Source organism: Dipodomys spectabilis, unplaced genomic scaffold (assembly GCF_019054845.1).
Source record: "Dipodomys spectabilis isolate Male_0828 unplaced genomic scaffold, ASM1905484v1 ptg000009l, whole genome shotgun sequence".
Lineage (NCBI taxonomy): Eukaryota > Metazoa > Chordata > Mammalia > Rodentia > Heteromyidae > Dipodomys > Dipodomys spectabilis.
The window spans coordinates 16,412,582-16,434,135 of record NW_024870686.1 but is presented as its reverse complement, the minus strand read 5'-3'; the positions used below and the strand labels follow the sequence as shown (position 1 = coordinate 16,434,135).

Here is a 21,554-nt window from a genome sequence, read left to right as displayed (position 1 = left end):
CCGACTACGAGGTAGGGTTTGGACTTCCAGACTACAACTCCCAGCATGCCCAGCAGCACTACGTTATGGAGCGTACCACTCTGTGCCTCCTCGCTGCTGGCTGGAAGCGCGGGAAAAGGAAGACTTCTTCCGGTTGAGTTGTTTTAATATTCTGAGGACTATTTATTACTATTGATCGTAAATCACTCTTTGTCTTTTCTGGTGCGCGTTCGAGCTCCTCTCGTGCCTTCCCGAAGCGAACTGGAAATGGATTCTCCCGTACCCATGGCAACGCCGCACAACAAAGGCCAGCCAGGGGAAGAACGCTCAGAAAGGACTGGGCAGCCATTCCCGGGGTGCTCGTGCTTAGCGTAGAGCGCGCCCTCGCGGCTGCTGCAGCGGAGTTAATCCGGCCTGAAGGTGGGACAGTCTTATCTGGGTGGTCGGATCCAGCTCCCTTGGAAGAGGTGACCTCGCGGACACCAGGGGTCCCTTAAATACCTAGATACCTGGCGACTCGGTACCTCCCCAGCGACCATGAATTTGCCCACCGCCTCAGTTGGAGCATTCGTCTTGTACAGCATCCCGTCCACGGCACGCTGGCCACACACCTTTTGTGGGGAACTTGCCATTCTCCACTCTTGTTATACTTCTGGATTGTAATATCTGTTCGGGAGGAAATCTATGCCTTTTGCAGTCTCAATTTTCCTACTTGGGAACCCGCCTCGAAGGAGAGTTTGCAAAGCATGTGTTCAATGAGTGAATGGATGGATGGATGTGTGAACGCTGCTCAATAAAAATTTAGGAGAATTAAGTAGGGGGAAAACGTCAAAGGCAACCACTTTCCTCCCTGTCCTCCTCCCTGGCTGACTTAATTGTGTACCCGACATTACATAGACCGGAATTCTGTGGTAAAGTAGAACCAAAGTTGCTCCCAGGGTTGTGGGATAGCGAGCCATTTGTAGTCCCAGCTTGAACTAGTAGTTTAAATCCAACCTGGGTAGCATAAATAAGTCCCCCAAAAAGTAGTGAAGAACTAAAGTTTAGTGGGGGAATGTGTTACACTTATTTTCCAGTCTACTAGATTTGTGTAGTAGACCAAAACAAATTTCTTATGTTGGAGCTGTAAAACGATGACCCATTAGAAAAACCATGATGAAAACTTGAGAGGAGATGAGCATGCTGCTATGATAGGATAAAGAAGTGAAAAACAAGCAGTCTGAAAGAAAGATCAGTGTTAATTGGGATGTGGGGACAGAGAAGGCACAAAGAAGAACCTGGATAACAAAAAAAGTGCAATAGCACTGTTGCTAATTACCCAACCTGAGAATTAGAACGAGAAGCCCAATCAGAGTGCTGTATCCCAGCATTTTGTAGGCCATGATGAGAGGATCTTTATTTGAAGGCTAGACCTTATTTTAAAAAACAACCCTGAAAAGGGGAGTAGGGTATGATGAATTTCAGTGGCGACATATATCACTGACTGCTAGTAGGCCTTGTGTACTTGAACCCTTAAGGCTTTGCATGGGCAATATAAAGCGATGAAACAATCTTTAACCAAATACCACTGATGTTTAAAGTCTTCAAGTGTACTCGGTAGAGGAAAAGGGGTAGGGTATTTTTTTTTTCTTAACTGAATCTACATTTGCCCTTTGATGCAGCAAATTAGCAATGATTCACACATAGATAAACCATAGTTGCAAATAGGTAAGGGTATCAAGGAGCATGGAAACAGCTTACTATGAACTCAGGTTCTTAACTTGTTTTGGAGGTAGAACAGGAGTCTGGCCAGGTGATATAGCCTTGATCTGTATCCAAGGGTCCCTTACTGAGAATGGACTTTACTCTCATCTGTACTCAGGTCTCCCTGTAAATTTACTGACCTACTTGTGCTCCATCCCCTTATTCTGAAAAGGAGGATAATAGCAACGAAGTATCAATAGCAAAATAGGCATCTAGGGAGAGTGCTTATCATTGGTCCTAGCATGAGCTCCATAGGACACTATGGAGTTTGATCACTAATGCATGCCTGGGCCCACATTGTAGTTTATGCTGAAATAAAAAAAGCATTGATATGAAAGTGTTATTAGCTCATTTGGCTTCCTTTTAAGAATGTATGTAATTAAAACATTAATTTCTAAAGTAATACTTGCAGGTTGAATGTGATATTTCACCTTTTGTTTGTGAAATCATTTCTAAAGCAATCTCACTAGGGTCTGAGCTTTACATATTCATAATTCATCACAAAGTGTTGTCTGTTTAGTTGTTTGTATTTTCATTTTGCCTAAGCCACTGTCTTCTCCCTTCCTGATCCCATTAATGAACTAATTGTGCCAGTGACTCATTTCTTATATTCATTTAAATTTGAAAAGAAATCCCCCACATACTACAGAATGCTGTGCATTCTGAAAAGCTGTTATAAGTTTCAATGTTTTAGACAAATGTAGGATGTCAAATTCATCCCAACTATGCCTACCACATATAATTATGGTTTTAAAAATCTATCTTGAACTTCTCAAATGAAGCATATCACTTATCCATGTTTCTACTATATGGTAGTAATTTTATTTCCAACAAATAATCAGACGATGCTATCATACATGTTCCTTGGTAATTTGTATGCATTTCACATAGAGGCAAAAGCTGTCTTCTTGGTGATAATTTTGATTCCTGGTGTTATTCTCCACACAGCCAAGTAGATTCTTTTCCCAGTAGTTTGGGATACTATTATTATTATTAATTACATAGTTGTACATAGTGATTTTAATTCAACATGTCTATTTATGAGTATAATGTATTTTGTTCACTGTCACCCCTATTGTTTTATAGTAAATATTAGAAATCTTAGCTGAAAATAACTTGGGTTGAAATTTAGTAATCACTTTTTCGGCTAAAGTTTTTCCTCCTATTTTTCAGTGTAAAGCAATAATTTGTTTTAAGAGTTGCTGCCTAGCAGCTTTAAGGAAGCTTTAGACGTTGCCAGTATAAGAAGCAATCATGCCTGCTGAAGGAGGAAAAACAGACATGGAGAGGATTGGCCTCTTCAGCGAGATGGAATACGTAACTGTTGGTGATAAATATGTATCATCATATAATCGTAAGTATATTTGATAGCATATGGCTGAATAGTGAGTGTTTTCTGTCAAACAATTGTACTTAATATGTAAGGTAAATGCTATTTTAGTGGTCTGTGTATTACAGTACTGAGTTCTAAACAAGGCAATACAGTTAAGAGACGACTTAACTTTCCAAGAGTAGGAAGCTCATTGTATTACTTCCTTGACTTTTCTTTGTTGTTCTCAAAAGTAATTTCATTTCTTTCCATAAAGGTTCCTAGGAAGTTTCTCCAAGAATATTTTGCTTTAAGATGGAGTGGACACGAGACTATGCAAACAACATTTCCACTTGTATCCCAAAAGGCTCTCCATTACCACTTTCCTGAAAACTGAAATGCTAAATGAAAAGCTGAGGGAATTTTTAGAAAAGTTATAATTAAAATGCCTAAATGTGCACTTTGTATGTATTAGTTAAATTTGTTGACATCTAGAGATTGTTGTGACAAGGAAAAATGCTCTGATATGGAAATATCTCAAGATAAAATGTTAAAATTTTAAAAACCAAGACAAGCATTTTTTGCTAAGCATTAAAATGACAAAAAGGCTATCCAATATTTACTCTGTCTGTTGAAGGGAATGGGGTGACCAAGTGCTAAAAGAAGATATTTGTACTATTGAATTTGAGTTGAATATTAAACGTATCACCTTTTGGTGATCCAAATTCACATTTTATTAACCACTTGAACTATGGGTTGTATGCACTTCAAAAAATGTTTTCCTATTTTAAGGCTTTCCAAATTAAGCTGTCCCAAATTCAAACTATAAACCAAATTACTTTTAAACCAAATTACTGGGATGCTAGTATTTTTATACAAACATAACAATTTAAAAGTTTGTTCTGTTGATGGGCATTTGGGCTGTGTCTTGTTTTTGATGATTAAGCCCAGAAGTGCCCTCCTGCCTTGTACAATTAGTAAATGTTATTAAAGATCTATGAACCAAGCAGAGTGCTAGTGGCTCATGCCTGTAATTCTTGCTACTCAGGAGGCTGGCATCTGAGGATGGCAATTCAAAGCTAGCCTGAGCAGTAAAGTCCATTGAGACTCTTATCTCCAATTAATCACCAGAAAGTGGTGCTGTGGCTCAGAGTGGTAGAATGCCAGGCTTGAGTAAAAGAGCTCAGCAGACAATGCCTAGGCCCCAAGTTCAAGCCCCATGACCACAAAAAACAAACAAACAAAAATCTATGAACCATTCTTGTTCATAGGTGGACATAGCCCTCATGTGTTCTGAGCGTATCCTTAGGGGCAGAATCGCTCCAGTTTGGAGGTACACTGTTCTCTCCAGCCTGTATATTCTTACTGATCACACACAAACATTATTTCCCAGTTGCTGGAGAAACATTGGATTAGGTGATCCTTAAGTTTTCTTTTACCTCTAGAATTCAGACTGCATAACATTTAACCCCACTTGTTCAGATAAAATCTCTTAGATTTTATAATTGTAACCCCTCTGTACGGTATTTTCACAATAAAAAAAAACAAAAAGAATCTCTTAGATTTTAATGCCTCCTTCCCTCCTCCCTCCCTCCCTCCCTCCATCTCTCTCTCTCTCCTTCCTTCCTTCCTTCCTTCCTGCCTTCCTTCCTTCCTTCCTCCCTCCCTCCCTCCCTCCCTTCTTTTCTTCCTTCCTCCCTTCCTCCCTTGCTCCTTCCTTCCTTTCTTTCCTTTCTCTCCCTCCTTCCCTCCTTCCTTCCCTTCCCTCCCTCCCTCCCTTCCTTCCTTCTTTCCTTCCTTCCTTCCTTCCTTCCTTCCTTCCTTCCTTCCTTCCTTCCTGCCTTCCTTCTTTCCTTCCTCCCTCCCTCCCTCTCTCCCTCCCTCTCTCCTTCCCTCTCTCTCTCCCTCCCTCCCTTCTTTCCTTCCTTCCTACCTTCCTCTCTTGCTCCTTCCCTCCTTTCTTTCCTTTCTCTCCCTCCCTCCCTCCTTTCTTCCCTTCCCTCCCTCCCCTCCCCCCCCTCCTTCCCTTCCTTCCTTCCTTCCTTCCTTCCTTCCTTCCTTCCTTCCTTCCTTCCTTCCTTCCTTCCTTCCTTCCTTCCTTCCTTCCTTCCTTCCTTCCTTCTTTCTCTTTTTTCCTGGTGTTGGGCTTGAACTCAGGACCTTGGACACTGTCCCTAGCCTTTTTGCTCAAGACTAACACTCTACCACTTGAATCACAGCTCCACTTCCAGCTTTTTGGTAGTTAATAGGAGATCTCTGGACTTATCTGCCTGGGCTGACTTCAAAACACCAGTTTCAGATCTCAGTCTCCCCAGAGGCTAGTATTGCAGGCATGAGCCACCAGCACCTGGGTTGTCAATACTGCATTTAACACAGATTTCAGTAGACATGTTGAAACAGTGTTTATAGAGCTCAAACTCATAACTGTCCTCAATCACATTGGAAACTTTTCTGATATAAAAGATTTTTATGCCTTTAATTACTAAATTTCAAAATTACAATTTTTTCTTTGTTTTTAAAGGAGCATTTAATGAGGCTGCAACCAAAAATAGACAGATGCTACCTGGGGGATCCAAAGCAATGTCAGCCCTCCAGGCAGGTTATTTTGATCCTCAGTTTTCAAGGATTTTTGAAGGTGAAGGCTATATAAATATGAATCAAGTGAGGAGACGGGCTATGATGGAAGAAGCCAAAAAGAACATAACCAGAGCCTTCATCCCCAGTAGCGGAGGGAAGAAGCCGTAAGTGTTCGGGGAGAAATGTCTTCAATACACTTTCTGCACTTTTTCCCATCTAGCTGAAAAAACATGTATGTTTTTCTGTAGGATTTCCAAATGACAGTCCATATTTAGTGTGATTTGTAGGCTAGTTTGTTTATTGGGCAATTGAAGTTAGCAGGTAACTGGAAATATATTCCCATAATCATACTAATTTTTATTTTTATTTATTTTTATTTTTTTGTCGATCTTGGGGCTTCAATTCTGGGTTTGGGTGCTGTCCCTGCACTCTTCAGCTCAAGGCGACCGCTCTACCGCTTGAGCCACAGAGCCACTTCCATACTAATTTTTAATTATCTTTGTCACTATTAGAGCGTATGATAAAGCCAACTAAATGATGGAGATAAATTTGTTCAAGAACTTCGCAAGAGACAAATCAGGGGAAAAATTATCTTGGTTTATCACCTTTATATTCTTCATTACTTTTGTACTCAAGTATTTTAAAGGTACAGATTTTAAATGGAATTAGGAGAAATTAAGAGGAATCTTTTTTGATGAAAAAAATCTAGTTTAGGGGCTGGGAAGGTGGCTCAGTGGTAGAGTGCTTGCTTTGCATGCCTGAGGCCCTGGGTTCGATTCCTCAGCACCACATAAGCAAAAACAAAAAAGCCGGAAGTGGCGCTGTGGCTCAAGTGGTAGAGCACTAGCCTTGAGCTGAAGAGCTGAGGGACAGTGCCCAGGCCCAGAGTTCAGGCCCCATGACTGGACCCAAAAAAAAAAAATCTAATTTATAAGAAATACAGTATTTTTAAGTCACTGAGATGAGTGAGTGAGGATGAATATGGTTAATGGAGTTTCTTTTTGTACATTTGAAAATGGAATGTTAAAATCTGTTGAAATTGTTTAAAGAAGGGGGAGGGTTCTAGGAGAGTGACCAGGGGGTGAAATCAATTATGATACATTGTTTTACATTTGTGGAAATGTCCCAATGAAATCCTTTTGTACAATTTAACGTGTGCTGATAAAAACAATAAAATCACTGTGATGATACACTGTAGGGATTTAACAATAGTTTGACAGTTATTAATGTGAAAGTTTCTTTTTTAATCATTAAATAAATGTCTTAATGAATAAGACTGGGTAGTCTATATTATGTTATAAAGCTAAGATTTAGAATATCATTCATTCATATTAATGACTCTCCTGATTTAGAATTTATGATAGGATTGCTTAGTCTTATTTGGTGCTTACTTGCTATATTTTCTTTACTAGGAATACTTTTCTCTCTCTCTTTTTTTTTTTCTTCTTTTTTTGGAGGTGTTGAGGCCTGAACTCAAGGCGTTGCTCTTGCTAGGCTGGCACTTAACCACTTGAGCCTTCCTCCAACTCTTCTTTTGCTGTTTATTTTGGAGTTGGAGTCTTACAAACTTTTCTGTCTGGGCTGGCCTCAAACTGTGAGTCTCTAGATCTCTCAGCCTTCTGAGCTAGCAATCAAGTGTGAAGCACTGGCGATAGGCTCTTACTACATTTCCATCATTCAGACTTACTTCTCATAAGCAATCTTGTCTTCTCTGCAAACATTATGCTCTTTATTAGGAGTGAGTACATTTTCCATTGAAATTCTCCTTAGGGCTTAATATTTTATTTTTCAATACTTTCAATAGGTGTGAATATTTATTTTAAATATTATTTTTGTTTCTTGAACTTCTTCATTTTTCTAGGTATAAATGTTGAACTGTGTTTCTTGTTTTTCCTTCAAGTTATTTATTGGTTGATGAGTAACACAGTCAAATACCTCATATATCAAGTTGTCAAAATGTATAACAAAAAAAATGAGAACTTATACCTCTCCATAAAAACTCTCCTCTGTTTAGATATTCACTCCCATTTAATAAGGCAGTAAGCATCCCATTATGTTAAGGTACATGACCACAAATTCAAGCATACATAGACATAGATACACATTTCACCTCAAAAGTTAGCATATCATTCAATTTCTTATGCTGTGCTTTTATTTAATATACATAATTAAATGTTCACACTTAATTTTGGAACATTTCATTGAGAGGTTGAAGTTTCTTGGATATTTTTATTATACACTTTGGCCACATTTTAATATCAATGTACATTTATCTAATAAAAATCGGAAAATTAAAATAACTTCAAGAGCTTGACTTTAGAGATTTGGTTGAGTTCTGCAAAAATATTTAGATCTTGGGCTTTTCTGAGACAATTCTTGAAATCAGTCCTTTATTACCTTTGGAAACCAAATGATAGATTTCAAATCACCAAATTTGGTATATTAGTTTGCTTCAGACATTACAAGCTTCATAAAAGTTTATAATACATTGATCATCAGTTATACAAAGTGAATATTCTTTCATCTTTTCCAGTTAATTTTTCTCTTATCACATTAAACATGTATATTATCTTTTCTCATTATGTATCATAACACATTGCCTGTTTTTACCATTATTTTCAAGGATAATAGTTTTTTTTGTCGGTCATGGGGTCTGAACTCTGGGCCTGGGCAGACTCAGCTCAGCAATTCAGCTCAAGGCTAGCGCTCTACCACTTGAGCCACAGCGCATTTCCGGCTTTTTCTGCTTATGTGGTACTGAAGATTTGAACCCAGGGCCTCATGCATGCAAGGCAAGCACTCTACCACTGAGTCACCTTCCCAGCCCAAAGATAATAGTTTGAAATAGTCTAATATTTGAATGTAAAATTTTTCCTTCTTCTTAGTCTCTGCTTATAAGTATTAATTCCTCTTGCTTTAATTCAGAATACTATACCTTCAGTACATTTTACTGATTTAATTTATTGCTTTCTTTTAGTTACCATAACATTTTTAGATTTTAGAAATTTCCTAAACACATTGTTTTACTTGTATTATTTAGGTTCCATCATAAAATAAATATTCTCCTTATTATTGTTTTAAGAAGAGCTTAAATTATGTTATGTTATTTTTCCAAGAGTTTCTATTTGCTAGCTTTTAAATTTTTGCAGAAAAAAGGTTATTTTACTACCCATTTCATTTCTAATTTTTAAGTGTTGTATTAATATCAGAAAAATGAGAATTATATTTGCTCTTTTTAAAAATGTACAATGAGTACATTCCTTCTTGAGCATTGTTACCCCTTCCCTTGTTGTTCTCCCACTATCCCTTCCCTCCCTCCCTCCTCCCCCCACCCCTGTCCAAAGTTGTAAAGTCCATTTCCAATATACTGTCTTATATCATTGTTGCAGTGGGTCATCCTGTGTCCTTGTTTCAGTGTTTTGTTATTCCCCTTCCACTCCCCAAATTAGACAAATGTGTATACAAGATGCAGGGTACCAAAATCAAGTACAGTGATAACAGGGGATATACCATAGCGGGGAAGAACATACAAAGGAAAAAAAAAATCACATAGTACATTAAAAACAACAAGAACAAAGAAAGGACTTTTGTATCCATATCTTCGGGTTCATTTCACTTAGCATCATCTTTTTTTTTTAAATTGTGACAATAAGGTACAGAGGGGTTACAGTTACATGAGTAGGGTAATGAGTACATTTCTTATCAAGCATTGTTGCCTCCTTCTTTGTTTCCCCTTACCATCCCTTCCCACCTCCCCCACCCACTATTCCCCCAGCCCCTCCCGCCCCCTCCACCCCAAGGCAAAGCTGTAAAGTTCGTTTCTTCGACATAACATCTTGTACATCTCATTGTTGCAATGGGCCACCTGTATCGCTATTTAAACAATTTGTTTTTTCCCTTCCCCTCCACAAATTATACCAACATCAAATACAGTGAAAACAGGGGTTATACCATGGGGGAGGGACATACAAAGCAACAAAGAAATACCTTATAAATATCTTAGAAACAATAGCAAGAAAGAAAAAAGAAACATTTGAGTCCTTATCTTGGGGTTCATTTTTCGCCTACCATCAACTTATCTGACCTTTTCTGCTTGACTCAGACATATACTAGTTATTGCAAATGAGGGAAACCATGGAACCTATGTTTCTTTGGGTCTGGCTTACTTCACTTAATATGATTTTTCCAAGTCTTTCCATTTCTTAACAAATGGTGAGGCCATGTCATTCTTTCTGAAGGAGGTATAGAATTCCATTATTTTGATCCATTCATCTACTGAGGGGCACCTGGATTGGTTCCATATCTTAGTTATGGCGAATAATGCTGCAATAAACGGAGTTGTGCTGGTAGCTTTAGTATGGCCTTGTTTGTGTTTCTTTTTGTCATTACTTCATTATTTTTCCATGTACTATGTTTTACCTTTTAAATTATGTTTTCTTGTTGCTCAGTCTTTCTACTACCTGTAATAAACTTTTCCTTACGGTAGTGTCTTTGAATTGACACACTGATACACTAACTTATAATATGCCTATATTTGTTCATCAAGCAATAACAATTTTATAACTAGGTTAGCTTTCCTTTATTTGAAAAGTTCATAGATACAAAATAAAAACTTGTAATTTGGTGGGATATAGAAAGTGTTTCCAAAAAGAGAGATGGATGATTTAAATAAACAGCCCTGATACAGGCACTTACTCAACATCGAAGTATGGAGACAAAGATATTTTCTTCTTCATGATTATTTTATTCATATATACTTCTTACTGACAGATTTTATTTTTTATTAAGTATCATCATTGTTTTTTCCAGGTGCCATCTACTCAGGAGGCATAGAACTGAAAATCATGATTCAAAGCCAATTGGGGCAGAAAAGTCCTTGAGACTCTTATCTCCATCTAATTGGGTAAAAGCTGAAGTGGAGGTGTGGCTCAAGTGGTTGAGCACAAGCTTTGAGTAGAAAAGCCGAGCAAGAGCGTGAGGTCCCAAGTTCAAGCCTCAGTACTGACAAAAAATCCATGAAACATTTTTATTATCATATATTCATTGCATATATTAATGGGTTCCAACAAATTCATACAGTGTGTATTGATCAATCCAGCCTCCCATTATCTACCCGCCCCTAGCCACAGTCATTGAATACATTCTAAATGTAGTGACTTTCAGTGATTGCTTTAATCATGTTCTAGTTAAAGCTAGTCTAGAATTCTTTTTCACTGCAATATCCTTACATAATACTATTCCTCATTGCATTTAAAAATGTTATCACATATGATCATAAGTAGGAGTTAATAAAAATAGGCAATGAATGTTACTATTGTACCAAATTTATGTTTTCAGTACTAGGGTTTGAACCTGGGGCCTTTCTACTACTTAGCCATGCCTCCAGCCCTTTTTTGTACTAGCTGTTTGACTTTTTGTCAGAACACATGGTTGGACAGTGAATCTCCTATTTTAGACTTCCTGTAGGAGCTCGATGACAGGTACACATCACCCTGCACAGCTTCTTCTACTGAGATGGAATCACCCAAACATTTTAGACCGTTTTGGCCTGAACCATAATCTTTCTGATTTCATTCTCCTTTGTAGCTAGCTGATAGGTACACCTACTGCACTCAACAACTGGTGGAGAAGTGGTCTTGTGAATTTTGTACCCAGACTGGTCTTGAACCATGATCCTCTTGGTCTCTGCTTCCTGAGTAGCTAGGATTCTAGGTGTGAGCCACTGGAACCAAGTTTAGTTTAAAAAATTTAACATAAATGTATGGTATTTCATTTTTGTAGACTATTTCATTAATGTAAAAAGTTGTTTAAGTGTAACTTGGAAATTAATATGATTGTTAATGCATTAATTATCCTTTCAAATTTATAAAAAATGTAAAGAAAACATTTGATAAAACAGTGCTGGGTAATAAATTCTTTGATTATATAACTTAGATGTAATCAAACAATGTTATGGTTTTTTCTGTCCAACAGTAACAGTTTGAAATATATATTTTGAAAGTATACTTTTCAGAATAAATCATTTATTAACCAACTTGCCTAAAAATGCCTAAAAAGTCATCTAAAAACACTAAAATTCTGTTTATAGGCTCCTAGACAAATGGGAACCATCCTAATTGCCTAGATTATGATGTTTATATGTAAAGTTTTATTTATGTGGAACATTTGAAACATACATTAAAAAATCAAAAGCATATCTCAAAATGCGTGACTTTAGCCGGGCACTGGCTGCTCAAGAGTCTGAGATCCGAGGATTGCAGTTCAAAGCCAGCTCAGACCTTGAGACTTTTATTTCCAGAAAAAGCAGGAAGAGGCACTGTGGCTCTAGTGCTAGAGTGCTGGCTTTGACACAAAGAAGCTCAGGGACAGTGTTCAGACCCTGAGTCCAAGCTTCAAGACTGGCACAAAAGAAAAAGTTGCCTTTGAAAAATAAGGAAAATAGATTAAAGTGAACAGAAAGAGGTTCTGGTTTGCTTACTAGAGTCAAGCGGGCCAATCCCTTTATATACTTTTAAAAAAAATCAGTATTTGAAACATTTTCAGTGAAATATTTAAGATGCAATTACATTTTAACCTCTTCATTTTTCCAAACCAACCCCATTTGTCATGAAGGTGTGGATTGGGAAGTTACTATGGAACCATAGGTGGTCCAATCCCATTCTTCAGTGCGCAGGCAAAACCTAAGGATAAGTATGAACCACCTGGAAAGAATTTATACACAAACCCAGGAAAGAAAGGAACTGGATATGGGTAAGGCACTCTGCATTGCTTTATGTATTTGTTTTGAATTAAAAACAAAACCCTGTATAACTCACCATTGCTTATTTTTCCTCCTTTAGCTATGCAAATGTGACAATAGGCAAGCAATTATCACACTCTGCTGATTTCTATGATGAGGCGAAAGTAAATTATAAGGTAAAATAACTTGTAACTTTTCAAATCTTATTGTCTGACTTAGAAGATTTACTTGTGATCAAACTGGTTTCATCTCTTTGTATCATTGAGGCAATAGTAGATGGACGCTTATAAATTGGTAATCATTTTAATTTTCCTGTTGGGAGATTTCTGGTTTTGCTTTAGATCCTGTCTGTTCTTTCCAGGATGAATTTGTATCTCCTGCTGTTGTTGTTCACATCTGTCTTGAATTTCTCTGAACTAGCTGTAAGTCTGTTAACTTGGCCGGATCAAGTTTGTTTATTTGCTTTTTAGTGGAGTCATGTCTGTCTAAATCTGCAGCCTCATCTCTACCACATGTCTTATATCTTATGCTTAGGAACATAATGGCAAATTTCCCTACTTTGCCTTATTAGTAATATTCAGGCAGGCACTGGAAGCCTTGGCCTTGTTGAGTGCTGTATATTTTTGTATTTTTATATTCTTGGGTTGTACTTTGGAAGGTAGTTAAATTACTCAAATGTTTAATATTAAGTGGGACAAGAGCTGGGCTAGATCTAGGGCAAATAATTACTCACTAACGAGACAAAACTTTTTGGGGTATTTTATTCCATACCCTGTGAATCATGAAGTTTCTGCATAGCTACTAAGATCTCCCCTGTACCAAGCTCTGTGTCAGAACTAGACACCATTACCACCATTCTTTAAGAAGGATCTTTTCTCTGTGTTCAGTACTCACTGAGGAGTCTAGTTCAGGTGTCATTATAAAATATACCGTATTTTTCTGATAACAATAATTACACTGAGTAAAAACACAATCCTTAAATATTAACCTCATAATAACATGCATCAGAATCATTAAGAGTATCTGCAAATTGATGGAACATACAGAATATCAATATAATCAGAAATCGATGAGGTAAGATTTTGGTTATTTATAATTTAAATAGCTTAAAAAGTGATTCCTATGAAATCTAAATTTGAAATATGCTATGCCCAAAATATACATAGAATAAATGGTCAGTACCACTTGGTGATATGGGATGGAGAGGGCAGATGCAAAGAACTGGTCAAAGTCTTGCAGAGTGGAGAAAGGAACAGAGCACAGAGGAGCAGGGAAAAAAAAATCTTAAAAGGAATGAAAAAAAATCCAAAAGAAAATTTCGGCCTGTGTCAAGGAGACCTAGGGTTTCTCCTATTCCATCCTGTAATATTTTCAGAGTGTCTGCTTTGACTCCGAGGTCTTTGATCCATTTGGAGTTGATTCTGGTGCAGGGTAATATATAAGGATCTAGCTTTAGTTTTCTACAAGTAGTTAACCAATTTTGCCAGCACCATTTACGGAAGAGGCTGTCTTTCTTCCATTCTATTTTTTTAGTTCCCTTATCGAAGATTAGATGGCTATAGGTCTGTAGGTTCATTTCTGGGTTTTCCATTCTATTCCATTGGTCCTGAGGTCTGTTCTTGTGCCAGTACCAAGCTGTTTTGATTACTATGGCTTTATAGTAGAGTTTGAAATTTGGTATTGATATTCCTCCAGCACTGCTCTTTCTGTTGAGGATCATTTTTGCTATTCAGGGTCTTTTATTGTTCCATATGAATTTTGCCTCTTCTATTGCCTTGAAGAATGAGGTTGGAATATTGATAGGTATCGCATTGAATTTGTAGATAGCCTTGGGAAGTATTTCCATTTTCACGATGTTGATCTTTCCAATCCAGGAGCATGGGAGTTTTTGCCACTTTCTAAGTTATGTTTTGATTTCCTTTTTCAAGTTTTTAAAGTAAATGGTGCTTAGGGTTAGGGTTAGGGTTAGGGTAAAAAAAAAAAATAAAAAAAAAATAAAGTAAATGGTGCTGGCAAACTACTTGCTGGTTAACTACTTGTAGAAAACTAAAGCTAGATCCTTATATATCACCCTGCACCAGAATGAACTCCAAATGGATCAAAGACTTCGGAGTCAAAGCAGACACCCTGAAAACATTACAGGATGGAATAGGAGAAACCCTAGGTCTCCTTGGCGCAGGCCGAAATTTTCTTAATAGAAACCCAGAAACACAAGAAATCAAAGAAAGGTTGGACAAATGGGATTGCAGAGCTTCTGCATGGCAAAGGACATAGCTAGCAAGATCAATAGAAAGCCCATGGATTGGGAGAAGATCTTCACTAGCCATACAATGGACAAGGGTCTCATATCTAAAATATACCTGGAACTCAAAAAATTAAACCCCCCAACAACAAATCTTCAAAGAAACAACTGCCCAAGAAATAAGTGGGCTAAAGACTTAAAGAGAAACTTCTCTGAAGAGGAAAGAAGGATGGCCAATAGACACATGAAGAAATGCTCAACCTTCCTAGCCATAAAAGAAATGCAAATCAAAACAACATTGAGATACCACCTCACCCAGTTAGAATGGCTATAATCAAGAACTCTAATAACAACAGATGCTGGAGGGGATGTGGACAGAAGGGAACCTTACTACATTGTTGCTGGGAGAGTAAACTTGTTCAAGCACTTTGGAAAGCAGTATGGAGGTTCCTCAAAAGACTCCACATAGAGCTCCCCTATGACCCAGCAATCCCACTTTTGGACATTTACCCAAATGTTCACAAACAAGACCACACTAAAGCTACCAGCACGACTATGTTTATTGCAGCATTATTTACCATAGCTAAGATATGGAACCAACCCAGATGCCCCTCAGTAGATGAATGGATCAAGAAAATGTGGTATATATACACAATGGAATTCTATGCCTCCATCAGAAAGAATGACATTGCCCCATTTGTTAGGAAATGGAAAGACATGGAAAAAATTATATTAAGTGAAGTAAGCCAGGCCCAAGAAACATAGGTTCCATGGTTTCCCTTATTTGCAATATCTAGTATATGTATGAGTCAAGCAGAAAAGGTCAGATAAGTTGACATTAGGGAAATGAACCCTAAGATATGTATTCAAATGTTGTCTTTCATGCGATTGTTTCTAACACATTTATAAGATTATTTCTTTGTTGCTTTGTATGTGTCTCCCCCACGGTATAACCCCTGCCTTGGTATGGGTATAATTTGTGGAGGGGAAGGGAAAAACAAATCCTTTAACTAGGGATACAGGTGGACCCTTGCAACAATGAGATGTACAAATCATTATTTCGAAAACGAACTTTACAACTTTGGTGAGGGGTGGGGAGGAGGATTGGGTAGGGGGACGTGGGTGGGGAGGATGGGAAGGGATGGGAAGGGGAAACAAAGGAGGAGGCTATAATGCTTGATAAGAAATGTACTCATACATGTAGATAGGAAGACAAAAATAGATTCCTTGTCAAAGTATGCAGCAGTTTGAGAACTTTGGCTTCCTCTTTTGGTACCTTTAGAACCAAGACTCACCAAGCACCATCATTTAAGCTATTAGAACACATTCTGTACCTGAAATTTCTTCCTCTTCTTATAACTGAATAATGGCTTTTAGAAGGCAAAGAGAACATAAGGTGATCTGTATATTTATATTGCATCTGAAAACACAATTCAAGGGAATTCTGGTCTTCCCTACTCCCCCTCCCCTCAACTGAGGGATCTAATTTATACCCTGATATCCACAGCTTCCGGTCACCCCCATTGTGGTGTTTGTAAGTCCGGGCATATTCAAGTTGATTTAGAATTGGAATGATAAAAGATCCAGTCTCAGACCCCATCTGTTCTTTGATTTTTTTTTGTTTTATTTTTAAATTTTTTTGTCTTTTTTGGATTCCTCCTTTCTCTTGATTATCCATTTCACAAGCTGACTTGTTGTGAACATGATTGTAGTGCTTTGCCAGCTGAGCTCTCCCCACGTGGGAAGACAACGTGAAAGGTTTGAAAAAAATAATACTCAATTCTCTTCTGGCAGTGTGGGTCGTCGTATTTTCGTCTTCTGATCTACATGTATGACCTAAGTCAGGTAAATTACGCCTGGTTTACTTTTAACATTTTTTTTTATTTTTGGGACCGGTCTGGGGCCTGAACTCTGGGCCTGGGCGCTGTCCCTCAGCTCTTCAGCTCAAGGCTAGCACTCTACCACTTGAGCCACAGTACCACTTCCGGCTTTTTTCTTTTTGCTTATGTGATGATGAGGAATCGAACCCAGGCAAGCGCTCTACCACTGAGCCACCTTCCCAGCCCTACTTTTTAACATTTTTTTAATGCAGACAGTCTGTTATGCACTGTGGTTTCAGATGTGCAATAATTTGTACAATGGTTTATTCCCAAGCATGCCTTAAGCAGAACAAATGTGGTTTTCTATGTAGTTCTTTGCCTTAATAAATATGTAATATAAATTTAAGCAAACTTCTATTTTGTATATTTGTAAACTACAAAGTAAAAAAAATTGAACATTTTGTGGAGTTTGTATTTTGCATACTCAAGGTGAGAATTAAGTTTTAAATAAACCTATAATATTTTATCTGAAAAAAAAGAAATGTACTCATTATCTTGCCCATGTAATTGTAACCCCTCTGCACAGTATTTTCACACACACACACACACACACACACACACACACACACACACACACACACACACAAATCCAAAAGAGCTTTGGGTAGTGGTCCTACTAGTGAAAATAATTTCTCTCAAGTAACTATTTGAGATTTCAGTTAAATTCAGTTTGTTGAATGATAAAATGTCAGCAATGTTAATTTCTTAGATGTCTTTATATATATGTATGTGTGTGTGTGTGTGTGTGCGTGTGTGTGTATATGTGTGTGTGTGTGTGTGTGTGTGTGTAGAGTTCAAGTCCTGTGACTTGAACTCTAGGCCTGGGCACTGTCCCTGAGCTCTTTAGCTCAAGGCTAGCATTCTACCACTTGGGCCATGGCACTGTTTCTGGTTTTCTGGTGGTAAAATTGGAGATAAGTGTCTCCCGGACTTTCTGGGCTGGCTTTGAACCGCGATCCTAAGATCTCAGCCTCCTGAGTAGCTAGGATTACAGGCATGACCATTTGGGCCTGGCTAAAATATATAGTGAATTTTTTTGGGAGGGGGGTCTGGTTGTGGGGCCTGAACTATGGGCCTGGGCATTGTCCCTCAGCTCTTCAGCTCAAGGTTAGCGCTCTACCACTAGAATCACAGCACTACTTCCGACTTTTTTCTTTTTGCTTATGTGGTGCTGAGGAATTGAACCCAGGGCCTCAGGCATGCAAGGCAAGTGCTCTACCACTGAGCCACCTTCCCAGCCCCATTTAGTGAATTTTAGAAATAATTTGTTTTCACGTAAATTATTTTGCTAGTTTATTAACAGCTAGCAATTTTTATACTTAGTACTGTCCTACAAAAAGATTGCAACGTAAGTACAAAATAAATCTTTGTTTTACTTGAGGACTAAGTAGCTAAAATCTTGTAATATAAAATAGATACAAAGTAAAATAAAGCTTTTTTGTTGTAATAAAATGAATTTAACTGAGGATGTACTATATATACTGGGTGCTTTAGATCCATAATTTTATCTTATTCTTCACAACATATTAATGGGTGGGGAATAGTCTCATTTACAATTATAGAAGATGTAACACTATAAAAGTTAAGTAACTTTCTAAAAATTCTCTGAGAAATCCTTAAAAAGCAAGAAGGAACTGGGATTTGAACAGTACACAAGAGATCAATCAAATTTTTTAAATAGAATTAATATTGCCCAGAAAGTAAAGCTTTGATCCGGTAATACATTCTATGCTTCAAAAAATGTACACACCAAACAAATAAGACATATACTTCTTCAGAGATCGGCATATTTTTCATTTGTAAAACAAAAATTTAAAAGTGTATTCAGCAATATATGTCATAGAGCCTACATGTTTATATTAAAATGTAAACGAATTTTACTCTAAATTCTTTTCAGATTGCATTACTTACGCTGTGTAATTTCATTCAATTTATAGAAACACATAGAGGACCACCGCCGTTTGATGAAGGGGGCTGCATTCAAGTTGAATCTTTACCCGAAGGATTACTTTGATGCTAATCCTTACGTATTTGAGGAAACTTTGCCTCCAATCAAAAAAGAAGCGAAAAGAGAATTACTTTCAGGTGCTTTTAAACCCTCTTCTCCTGGAAAAAAAGTAAGTAAAATTCATTTTAATCAATTCATTTTTCATTTTCAATAATTACTTTTCATTAGTTGTACAAAAGGGTTGCTTTTCCTCCTCCTCCTCCTCCTCCTCCTCTTCCTCCTCCTCCTCCTCCTCCTCCTCCCCCCCTCCTCCTCCTCCTCCTCCTCCTCCTCCTCCTCCCCCCTGTCCTCCTCCTCCTCCTCCTCCCCCCCCCCCCTCCTCCTCCCCCATCCTCCCCCTCCCCCTCCTCCTCCTCCTCCTCCTCCCCCCTGTCCTCCTCCTCCTCCTCCTCCCCCCCTCCTCCTCCCCCATCCTCCCCCTCCCCCTCCTCCTCCTCCTCCCCCCTCCCCCTCCTCCCCCCTCCCCATCCTCCCCCTCCCCCTCCTCCTCCTCCTCCCCCCTCTCCCTCCCCCCTCCTCCCCCTCCCCCCCTCCTCCTCCTCCTCCTCCTCCTCCCCCTCCTTCTCCCCCCCTTCCTCCTCGTGCTCTCCTGGGGTTTAAGTTCAGGGCTTGGGCATGAGCTTTTTTTTTTTTGTCTCAAGGCTTCAGATTTTACCAGTTGAGCCACAGCTCCACTTCTGACTTTTTGGTAGTTTATTGGAGATAAGAATCTCATATATTTTTCCTGCCTTGCTTGGCTTTAAACCACAAGACTCAGATATTAGCCTTCTGAGTAGTTAGGATTACAGAAGTGAGTCACCAGTGCTTGGTTTCAGTTGTATCTTTAAGTAATTGTACAGAGGGGTACATTCAACAAATCCATTTATAAATGCAGTACATCTTGATCAGTATCACTGGTATAAAGGAGTTTCAATTCAACATGTCAGTTTATGAGTACAATGCATCTTGATCAATGTCATCACTTCCAGCATTCTTCCCACCTTTCCCAGCCCTGTCCATAAAGAATAGATAGCTTTTGTAACCAACTTTATAGACTACCAAAATATGAAGGAAATTCTTCAGGATCTAATTGTGCAGAAGCATTTCACAAAATCCCATGAGACAGTCTATTTTTTCTTGGTAGCCTGGTGGAATGAAGGCTGGAACATTTGACCCATATCCGTCACATTCTGTTGAACCAGCTGTGGTTAAATTCAGAAAGGAGCCTGTCGGAAAAAGTGAGAAGATTTTCCATCCACCAAATGGACCAAAAAGCAGACCAGTTGAAAGTATAGTGGCTTTGAATGTCAAAAGGTAGGAAGATCTTTTACTTGTCTCAACAATCAAGATGTCTACCTTTTATACTTTCAAAGTAATCTTTTATTTCCCATAATTCTTCTTCTTAAATTATGCTTTCTGACTTTATGTGTGTATGTATATATGTATCATCATCATCATCATCAATCATCATCATCATCGTCATCATTATTTTGCTTGTCCTGGGGCTCAAACTCTGGGATTGGACTCTGTCCTTGAGCTTTTTGCTCAAGGCTAGTGCTCTACCACTTGAGCCACAGCACTATTTCTGGCTTTTTCTGTGATTAATAGGAGAGTCTCACAGACTTTCCTGCCCAGGCTAGCTTTGATCCAGGATCCTCAGATCTCAGCCTCCTATGTAGCTAGGATTACAGACATGAGTTACTGGCTCCCTGATATATCTGACTTTAATAAAGATAAAGGTTTTAAGTTGACAAGAATATTTTGTTTGTGGGCTGAAGATGTGTATTGCTCAGTGGGAGACTACATGCTTCGCATGTATAACATGTCAAAGTGCTAGGTTAGATACTCACAACTATAAAAGGAAGGAAACATTTTATGGATAATTAGCATGCTAGGAAATTATGAGAATGTTAACAAATTATGAGAGGGCACAGATTTTCACCTATAAAATATAACTATAAAATTGTGTGTTATTTTCTAATTGTAGAACACTGAATACAAATAATTACAAGACTGCTTCAGTACAGTCCTATTAACTGGAAGACAAGTAGCTTTTAGATTCTGACGACCAATGACTCCTTATGAAGAGCTAATTGTTGGGAAAAAAATACAAAATGTGGAACAGATAGCTCAAGTATCTCAAAGAAATTTCAACCTGAAACTCTGATATTCTTTTTGATTTCAATACTATCAATTAATAAAGAGTATTTGCTAATAATTGAAGTGGGCTTTCTGACTTATGTCTTTAGATCTATATTTCTAAGTAGAATATGCTGTCTACTAAATGTTGAAATGTAGCCTATCATTTTTAAGGAGTTTTAGTTTTAAGAAATTGTAAGGGGGATGGGAGGGGCAGTGGTAAGGATCGGAGGTGAGAAAGTGCACAGCACATTCTTAAGTTGCTTATTCTTCGAGGCATTTTCAATAGTGATATTCAAATGTCATAACCTATCAATATGCTCAATAGCAAATACAAATGAGATTTGTTTATATTGTATCATGCATGCTATGATACAGGGTGCTATGTCTTCTGTTTTTAACTTACGCAAGCAACAGATTATGAGTTGAGGGAAATGAGAATGAACTTATTGGCTTGGCGTCTTACAAGGAGAAGAAGGATGAGCTTTGTGGTTGGCAGTCTTTCGTATTTGTCCCTAGCTGCGTACAGCTGCCTCTCCTGGAGCATCCATCCCTCCTCAGCCCTACTGACGCAGCACAAAGTAAAAGGATGCAAATAGGTATACTCTGCAAATATAAAAAAAACTATGGTTTCTATATCAAAAATTTCATAATATGAGATCTCACCAGGGATAGCCATTTCATAATAATAAAAAGGGGTCAGCTCACCAACAGGACATACACATGCTGAAAAGTACATCAGTGTGCTTTATACATGTGTAACAAAAACAGGTAGAATGAAATCTATTTATTCTTCCATCAGTAATTGTTAGAACCAGTAGAAAGAAGACCAGTAAAAATACAGATTTTTTTTCAGCGCTTGTCAGTGCTGAGTTGATATTTATAAAACAATTCATGCAACAACAGCAGAATATTCTAAGTTCACATTAAGTGTTAGTGAATGTAAACCATATTCTGGG

The 21,554-nt window shown here is 38.1% G+C and overlaps 1 protein-coding gene across 1 annotated transcript; it reads left to right on the top strand.

Annotated features, from left to right (window-relative positions):
• The first annotated feature begins 329 nt into the window (after positions 1–329).
• CUNH4orf47 (chromosome unknown C4orf47 homolog) lies at positions 330–20,676 on the top strand. Its single transcript, XM_042701518.1, has 8 exons — positions 330–399; positions 2,896–3,076; positions 5,553–5,772; positions 12,221–12,358; positions 12,448–12,523; positions 18,407–18,586; positions 19,601–19,770; positions 20,444–20,676. Exons 2-8 carry the CDS (start codon positions 2,977–2,979, stop codon positions 20,490–20,492), a joined length of 933 nt encoding a protein of 310 aa, XP_042557452.1. The 5' UTR covers positions 330–399; positions 2,896–2,976; the 3' UTR covers positions 20,493–20,676.
• The last annotated feature ends 878 nt before the right edge of the window (positions 20,677–21,554 follow it).